The following is a 9,498-nucleotide window of genomic DNA, read 5'->3' on the forward strand; positions in this document are numbered from 1 at the left end:
AGTAAAGCAGGAGACACACCAAATTCAAACAGTTACTCTTGGCTTTCAGTAGATTATAAGGTACAGCACCTGCTTGATTAGAATGACTACATTTTGGACAAGACTGGACACGCCTGCTATACAGTTGGCTCAACTGGCCCTCTCCAAGATGGCGGCGACGTTGACTTATTTATTCTACTTCCGGCACATCTCTTCTGTCTGCGCGGTGGCTTTAAAAGTAAACAGACTCCGCCCCCCCGTTGCGTCTTTATACGTTTCGTTTCTTTCGAACTAACGTTCCCGCGCTGCTTTGCTTAAACTGATCAACATAATGGGGTCTTCGCTTGACAAACCGGCTGATCGCCAACCACTTTGCCCGTTATGTCACTGCGAGTGCTGGGATCTGATCACACTGGAGTGCGGCCACGGATTTTGTAGGAAATGTGTTAAAGAGCTGTGGAGTGGCGCATCCGTGGGCCCTTACTACTGCCTGGAATGCGACCATGAAATCAGGAAGCTGCCAGACATCGGAGAGACAGACGGGGCGTCAACATCTACAGGCACACGCACAAGTACTGACATAAATTCTTCAAGTTATCCTTATCCATATGCGCATTTAACTATAGCTATAGTTTCCATGCACAAACGACATTGCGCGCCATGTTTATGACGGAGGCGCTTGGTTACTAAACCTGGCACGCTTCCCACTTCCCACTCCTTTGATCTTATCATTTAAATACGTCTAACTGTCTCACAGCCTGACGTCACAGTTACATTTGCTACATTTAAAAATTAACTCTTTGGAAACATCACGAGACTGTGACGTGGATTTCCTGTTATTACTACAAACATTACTTCGGTATTAGTATAATATCTGCGGCAGCTTCGAGAAACCATTGAAGTTTGCATTTGTATTGATCATAAAACGGCTTTATAGAAATCTCGATATACTGTAGAGGTAGATTTAGATCCCAGGCGACACTGACAATGAGGAAGCAACGGCATCATTACTTAGGGATGACTTGTGATGAGTTGTTAGTTTAACACCTGTGGCAGCTATGAAAAAAATAATACAACTTAAAATAAAAGCATTTCCGGAAATCAAACTTCTTGTTTTTGAGCTGATAGAAGCTAGAGACTTTGAAGGGGTTTTATTGTTATTATTAAATATGTTATTTATATATGAGATAATATGAGAATTTTACACCAGAATATTGCATTCAGAGATATATATATATATATATTAAATCATATTTAAAGTGGGAAAATATCATTATTGAGGGTGAGAATTTTATTGCTTCACAATCCTAAAAGTCACAGAATACCCCAAATATCCCGAAATGTAATAATTCAAGCAAACTGTTATGATTCATCACTGGAGCTATCTACATAATGCAAATTTTATTGTTTATGCCTGTTGGAGAGATTAATAATAATACATTACACTAAGCTGATAAAGTACCTAGTAGTGTCAGTGCAGCTTCCTCTGAGCCTGAATTGCAGTCAGATACTCATAGAGCTACCATATAGGTACAGAAACACTAACTGTGCTTAGCACACATCATTCTCAGTACAGCAGCATCCCTGACATGCTAGTGTGTGGTGCTGGTTTATGTGTAATGGGCACTTGACTTTTAAGACACAACTACCATGTTAGATACAGTAAGAGGATAAAGCTTATCTTTTTTCCACATGCACACGTTGTGTTAATCGTACTGAAAGTGTGTGTGTTTCTGCAGTACCGAGAGTGATCTTTGGTGGGCCTGCGGTGGTCTTTTTTCAATGATGCACAGAGTAGAGGGTGGTTTGGTACTTGGTCCAAGCAACAGCACAATATCTGTTAACATAAAACTCTGTAAAAATTCTTTAACGAAATGAAAAGTTTCCAAATATTAGAATTTTTTTTTAAATACATACAAAAAAGAAGAAGAAAACTTGTAAACAGTAAAGAAAAAAAAATAGTCAATTAAATGCAATTATCCTTTGCTTTTAAAAGTGCATTAACTGCGGTTTTATGTACTCTGTTTGGGTACACTGTCAATTTTATAAGGAAAATCGGCTGGCAGGTTCTTCACTGTTTCGTAGACAATTTCCTACAGTTTTCATCTGATCCGTTAGCCAATTTTACAGTTTTCACTGTTTTTTATAGAATTATAATTTATGCAGAATTTTTCTGCAGAATTTTAACTACTCCCTTTAGTTCACACTGTACTAGAGAAATGATTTCTCTTTCCAGTTTGTTTGTAAAAATGCTGTCTTTCCTTGTGTTCTGTTAATTTTTTACAGGCTGGAGCCTTGGAAAGCGCCTCTCTGAGCACTACTCGCCCAAAAATTTGTTAGGAAAAAGGAAGTTTAGTTCCTCATCCTCCAGACAGAACAGCGGAGGATACAGACGAGGCACAGGTTCATCTGAGAACCATGTAGTTATCATCGATGACTCTGAAGAGACACCGGCAAAAAAGAAAGCAACCACAGAAACACCTTCAGTGGAAAGACAAAGAACATCTCCTGTGCGGGACACTGCTTCAACTAAAACTACAAAACAAGGATCCGTAGCTTCAACTAGTAAATCATGTACAGAGAATGGGCAACAAGAGAGAAAGTTTGGCGAGGCATCCTGTAGTGGAATACAAGAGCCACCACTACCAGCCAACGCAGAGTCCAAGCAGTCCCTACAAAAATTCAGAAGCTCATCCAACAGCAATGAGGAACACACAAGAAGTCAAAATAAGAAGGCTTCGGAATCTTCCAGCAATTCTAATGAATCCAGTGAAAGGCCTTCAACTGGCAGCTCCATAACCTGCCACTACTGCTCCGGCCATGAGCAGAGGACGGCTGTGAAGACCTGCCTGGTGTGCGGTGCCTCCATGTGCTCAGATCACCTGCGGGTTCATCTGGAGTCACCCGTGTTCCAGAGCCACCCACTTGTGCCTGCCGTGGACGACGTGTCACAGTGGAGATGCCAAGAGCACCAGGAGATGAACCGCATCTACTGCCGTCCTTGTGGGGTGTGTGTGTGCACCGTTTGCACTGTAATTGGCTCGCACAAGGATCATGCCTGCATCAGCATCAAAGAGGCTGAAAAAGAACTCAGAGTAAGTAAGACACAGAGAAAGAGAATCTGGAGGAATGAAGTTAGTGAAGTGTACACATTTATGCAGATATTTTTGAAAAGATTGTTTTTACTTTCCTTTTTTTTTTTTTTAGAATTATGTCTATCCTCACTAAAATAAAAACAATTCTAAAATTCTCACATGTAGGTTGTGATGAGCTGTAAGCTGTTTTTTAAACTGTTAAAAAGTCTTGTGCCTCAGGAAATACTTGAAGAGTGTGTTTATGATGTGAAGGTAAAATGTAATGTGAATATCATATTCTGGCGGCTCTGCACAATAAAGAAATTACAGACCACAGTATAACAACCGTGATAGGCGGAGTCCTCAAACATTTATAATGTAGTAGTGGGCATGCGTGGATTTATGCTGTGATGTCTGTATATGTTGTTTTTTTTTTTGGAAAACAGAGAAAAAGCATTTTAATATTTCTCAAAAATTCTGAAAAAACTTTATTTTCAATGATCAAAAATTTATTTTACCTCTGGATGAGGGATCAAGACCACAGAAATATCTGTACAGGTGTGGGGAGGTCCCTAAGTTGAGGCCTATTATTTAATTTCTACTACATGATGATTCATTAACAATTTATTTATTTATTTATTTACTATTTTCATTGCATTCTTTTTATTTTAGCCCCTTCCATTATTCATTTTTTTGCACCCAATGTATTTTGTTTCTCACTTGACCTTCGCCAATTTTTCAGTCCACTCTTAAAAGTGAGATGAAAAAGTTACAGACAAAGGAAGCAGCCATCTTAAACCAAGTGAAGAAGCTCACAGAGAAGAAATGCAGTGTTCAGGTATGTGCTACTGTGTTTATCTGTCAGGATTCTTATTGTTGAGTTTGACAATACTGATTTTATGCAATTTAATTTAATAATTTAATAATTTCTTGAAAGTGTGGGTATGTAAGTGTTCGTAATAAAGTGGAACATATAATGCATGCACATCAATGCAATACATGTGTGCCTCCACCTAGAACCTTCAGTCTTTCTTTTATTTATATATATATATATATATATATATATATATATATATATATATATATATATATATATATATATATATATATATATATATATATATATATATATAATAATATTTCAATTGAATTTTTTAAATTTATTTTTTAATAGAAGTCACTGGAGGGTGTGCGTGCAGCAGTAGCACAGCAGTATCAGGCCATGGGAGAAGCTCTGAAGATCGAGGAACAGCAGGCTCTGCAGTGTGTGTCCCAGGAAGAGAACAGAGTGCTAAGGAGCATCCAGGCTCAACTTGACATGCTTAATCCATCCCTTACAACTATTCAGCACACTTTCCATCCACTGTCTAACTTATCAGACGCACAAGGAACATCACGGGTTCAGGACCAGGCCTTCATCATGGTATGATTATCTATACCAGGCTGCAAGGAACTAAACCTTTATTTAAGAAGGAGTGAATGTCATTAGAAATGTAGTCAGATTGTAAAAATAATTTATATTTGTATTTTTATTTTTCAGGAATACAAAAAAATAACCGAGTCGTAAGTGCATTCTTTATTTTACTGACATTAATTTGACTTTCCTAGCTTTACAGACAAATTAGCCAGTATAACAGTGTCAGTAATAAATTATGAATATTATTTCTTTCAAGATTTTTTTCTTGTATCTATTTAGTGCAAAAAGAACATCAGTGAGAACAGCAGTGATTATGTAAATTGATTGTGTGATTATCAGATGATTATGTTATCAGATGTACAGTGTATGCCATTTGTTCATTGAATAGGCTTTTAGACGTAAGCTGTTTTGTCACATCACAGTTTATACAGTATACCCAGAAAAAGTACTATAGGTGTGTGAAGGTCTTCCATTTCCCAACATAAAAGCAGTCACTTTAAATTAAGTATATCTACTAGAACAATGTCTATGATGGGGAAGTGTTTTTAATAAACATATATCAGTAATATAAATGATGTGTATCCACATATTGCACTGAAGATACAGAAAAGATAATATGTGCAAAAATAGAAATGTAAACCTTAAGTAAGTAACAAGAAATGGAAAGCAGTCAATATAGTATGTGTGATTTAAGTCAATAAAAACCACCTATTATTCTCCATTTCACCCTCCTCTAGTTTGAATGGCTTGGCCAACCCTGTGGAGAATCTGGACTCAGTTGAGGAAGTAAACCAGGGCAGGATGGACTGCCTGCAGGACTGGGCAGAGAAGAGATTGGACCTTGTGGTCATTTCCATGCCTCACAGAGACCCTTTTAGACTGTTGTGTGAGTGTTAAAGTAAAAAAAAAAAAAAGTTTTATAGCGTCCATTTTTGAATGAGCTGTCACGCATCACTGATGAATTTATGTGGGTATAAATAGGCTTATACCGTGTGTGTGTGTGTGTGTGATTGTTTGTGGGTACATGTTTGCCTGTTTGTGTGTGTTTTTATGTGTTTGTATGTGTTTCTTTTTGTGCGTCTCTGTGTATATCCATGTTTGTTCTGGTGTTGTGTGTCTGTGTGTGTTTATGTTTGTATGTATGTATGTATGTTTGTTATGTTTGTGGCAGTTTTTGTTTCAGTTTTAGGTCAGTTTCTGTTTTTGTGTATGTTTTTTTGATTGTATTTTTACTGCAGTTCTTGTGTCTACATGCATGAGAGTGTGAATTTTTTTTTTTTTTCTTCTTATTTTTAATATGGATCATTTTAATGGATTTGAGATTTAATTTTTTAATTCTATTTGCAGACGGCTTCAGTCCAACCCTGGACCGTGACACGGCTCACCCGAAGCTGCTGCTCTCTGCTGAAGACAGGTGTGTGGAGTACAGTGAGGTGCAGCAGGACTACCCTGATCTAGAGGCTCGCTTCAACATCTTTCCCCAGGTGCTGGGTACAACTGCATTATCCCAGGGCCGTCACTATTGGGAGGTGGAGGTACCTGTAGACGAGGGTCGTTGGAAGGTGGGTGTTTGTGATGAGCACATAGGCAGGAAGAGCCAGAAGGATGCCTCCCGTCTTGGCTTCTACCCAAATTCCTGGTGCCTGGTTTATGAGAAAGGCAAGGTGGAAGCACTGCACGATAAAGCAACCTCACCTGTGTGTGCCACTGGACTGCAGAAGGTGGGGGTACTTTTAGATTTTGAAGAGGGTAGCTTGTCTTTCTTCAGTGTGGGTGAAGACGGTGCTCTTACTTTACTGTACAGCTTCCAGCATGAGTTCTCTGAGCCGCTCTTCCCTGCTCTGGCTGTGTCCAAAACAAAGCTCACTATCTGTAACCTGTATGCTCGATCCACCTCAGACTGAAACATGTCAATATGGGAAATTTTAATATGAAAAAACCTGCATTTTATCTAAACATTAAATATCATCCACAAAAAATTTATGAGCAATAACTGGGTATTCCAATCCATAAAACTATGTAATTTTTACAATTTACAATTTGGTTTTTTGAGGAAAAAAATTTGGCTCAACTATAAAACTACCAGAAAGTACACAATAAAAATTAAGGATATTATGTTTTTTTTCCTGCATTTGTATTAAAATCTTTGTTAGATCAGCAAATTTTGTATTTTACTATAAAACATTTAAGATTTCTATAAATATTTCAATTTCCTTTTTGTAAACTCTGTGTGCTGAGTAGGATTGCAAATTCACTTTCAGAAAGCTGGATCAATGCTTTATTAGGGATACTTATGTTGTTTGTATATAAGTGGGAGTATTTTTGTACTTCTTGTATAAGCTTCCCAGCTAATCTTAATTAAACTGCAACTGTTTTTTATTAGTATTTCCTTATCAAATATGTCAAAAACCCTAAATCTTATCATTGCTACTCATGGAATTTCCTGGATAGAGCTGGATTCATTTTGTACTTAATGTTGTCTTATAAATTTTATAACCTGCTGTTCTAGTCATTATTGTAAATGCTATTCAAGAGTATACACTACTTTAACACCTTAAACATCAACAATCAGCTGTTCATATTATTCACCTTCACCTTCCGATGAAGAAAATGAAGGGCACAAATCCAAAGGCAAATTCAAAACATACAATACAAACCACTTAAAACACTCATCCTCCTTCAGATCCTTTGAGATGTGTTCATCACACAGAAGTGTAGGTCAGTGAACAGTATAATAAGAGGTAAATTTGCACATGCCTCTAAAGGCTGTGGTACATGTGAATGCGCCCAGACTTTTTCATCTGAAGCTGGAAAAAAAGTCATGATTTAGCAGTATTAACTAATTCTTTTGCAGTACCACTGAATGGGAGGGGCAGGGTTGGGTCTCCAATTGGGTTGTGATTTGGCGTGTGTGAAATCCATATTCAGATTTGCCTCACAATATTCAGATATTCAGGCCTTACTCTCTTTTGCTCAGGGATATGGTAGTGTACATTTCTATGTTTATATTTTGTGAAATAAATCCATCTAAATTAGTTGGGAATGATATAGAAATAGTGAGCAGGTACACATGAAATTATTAGTTTGCACAAGAAGAATTAAAAAAGAGATCTATCCAAATCTGTAGTTCAGCCTGATGTACATTTCTACTGGGGTATTTATTGTATTGTGATGTGCTTTATGTTCTGCTGGATATGCAGTTATATTAAATTTCACTCAAAATGACATTCTGTGCAGAGCCCCTGTACTGTTAAGTTGTACAATATTGACTTGATCAAGACATAAATGGCTTTTGCCATCACATAACAGAACGACACCCTCCATTCAAGAGTACTGATTATTTGAAAAGTGACTAAAGACTTTAATTAAAATAGGCTGGTCGCCTGGGGTCTTGCATGAGATAAATCTTCCTTGTGACTTGGCTCGGCTAAGGTTTCCAGTACTAAATGAACTCACCAAATGAGTTCATTTGTCCATGGTTATCGCTCCATATTGCAGTTACGCAGATCTTCTTTAGGTAGCAAATGAACTTGGAAGCAGTTGATTTAGCACTACTCATTTTTACAGTGTAAACCGAATGTATGTTATAAAATTACGTACTAGGTTGAGCAGCTGCACATTAGCATGGTGAGTGTGAACTCGACCCAGGCAACCTTTCGCCATCAGGAGGAGCAGCTGCAGTATGTTGATCCACCACTCGCATAATTTCCTCGTCTACATCTTCCAGTACAAAAGGGTTTTTAGGCCCAGACATTCATAGTCACTGCCTGGATCACTGTGCCAATCTTCCTTCGGTTTCTGCCAAATAGCAGCTTCATAGATTATCTTTCTGGACTGCAGCTGGAGCACGATCCGTATACACAACGAACTGTCTCAGCACTTTCCCTAATATGGCCGGATAAGGAAAATAATAATAATAATAATATGACTAGTGAAACAACTTGTCACTATAATAATCATGATAAGGTGATATACTTCTACTACTAATAATAATAATTATTATTATTATTGTTGTTATTATTATTACTAATAATAATAGTAGTACTACTGCTACTACTATTATAATTTTTATTATTCCTGAGCTGCTGTGAGTTGCCCTTACAGTCTAGGTCAGAATTATCTGGAAATTTTTAGGCATGAAAAAAGCATGACTCCATGCAGACAGACAGGAACTGGCAGCTAATCACGAGAGAGACATTCAGGATTCAAGAATATCTTTTTTCTGACTTAACAGGTCTTAACAGAACTCTTGAAAACTGGCTGGTGAGTAATGGGAGTTTTTTGTGTGTTTCTCTTTTTCTCGGTGAGAGTGAGACGACAAGTATCTACTTGCCTCAAGGATGCAACTTGTGCTTATTGGTCTACATTTTGCCTAGCATGCTAACACTGTCTGACTCATGCAGTAAAATATGCATATAATCAAAGAACGCATATTGTGTAATAGATATACACAAAACAATCCAGGTCTGATAGCAGATGAGTAATCGACATTGGCACAAAACAGCTAGATAATAATTCATATGTAGCTTTAGGGCTCTAAAAAAAACAAGCCAGAGGTGACAGTGGTGAAGACAACACTCCCTGAAATCAGAACAAGATTTCAGATGGACTCCTCCCTCTTCTGGGTGACACTGGATAGTGAGATAAATCATTAATGTTTTAGATTCAAGCAGCAGTGAGTGTGTTGAGTGGTTGTTCAGTATGAGCATCGTGGTCTGAATGATTACAGAGATTTTAGGTCTACAGAATCCAATTTTAAGTATCCACTGAAGAATGGTTAAGTCTTGGATATAAACTGTTTTTGGTAAGTTGGAGCATCCAATTACCTCACAAGAAAATGTCCCTAAATGTTATAAAAATTAAAATGTGGCTCATTATAAATGATCAAAATGGACTCTTATAAACTATCCCTGGGCTGCGCTTCTCTGCTTTATAGATTTTTTTTATTTTTGTTTCGGACAATTGACTCTTCCAAAATACACACTTGTTCAAAGGGACATGATAAATGCAGACAAGAGGCGATAGTTC

General features: G+C 37.5%; 1 protein-coding gene across 2 annotated transcripts; it reads left to right on the forward strand.

The window, feature by feature from the left end:
• The first annotated feature begins 219 nt into the window (after positions 1–219).
• si:dkey-29p10.4 (tripartite motif-containing protein 14) lies at positions 220–7,007 on the forward strand. 2 transcript variants are annotated; one of them, XM_058408808.1, is made up of 7 exons: positions 220–551; positions 2,266–3,074; positions 3,796–3,891; positions 4,231–4,476; positions 4,594–4,616; positions 5,208–5,356; positions 5,818–7,007. In XM_058408808.1, the coding sequence occupies exons 1-7, from the start codon at positions 311–313 to the stop codon at positions 6,372–6,374; spliced, it is 2,121 nt and encodes a 706-aa protein (XP_058264791.1). In that variant the 5' UTR covers positions 220–310; the 3' UTR covers positions 6,375–7,007. The 2 variants fall into 2 exon arrangements, with proteins under 2 accessions (XP_058264791.1, XP_058264790.1); XM_058408807.1 differs by having other exon boundaries at positions 221–551; positions 4,228–4,476.
• The last annotated feature ends 2,491 nt before the right edge of the window (positions 7,008–9,498 follow it).

This window comes from Hemibagrus wyckioides, linkage group LG14, assembly GCF_019097595.1.
Source record: "Hemibagrus wyckioides isolate EC202008001 linkage group LG14, SWU_Hwy_1.0, whole genome shotgun sequence".
Taxonomy (NCBI): Eukaryota; Metazoa; Chordata; class Actinopteri; order Siluriformes; family Bagridae; genus Hemibagrus; species Hemibagrus wyckioides.

Bases quoted from the DNA above. Each gene is read 5' to 3' on its own strand.
- si:dkey-29p10.4 (XM_058408807.1), top strand. From the start codon at position 311: ATGGGGTCTTCGCTTGACAAACCGGCTGATCGCCAACCACTTTGCCCG. The intron at 3,075-3,795 runs GTAAGTAAGACA...CCAATTTTTCAG, and splicing joins AGGCTGAAAAAGAACTCAGA to TCCACTCTTAAAAGTGAGAT. The intron at 3,892-4,227 runs GTATGTGCTACT...ATTTTTTAATAG, and splicing joins AGAAGAAATGCAGTGTTCAG to AAGTCACTGGAGGGTGTGCG.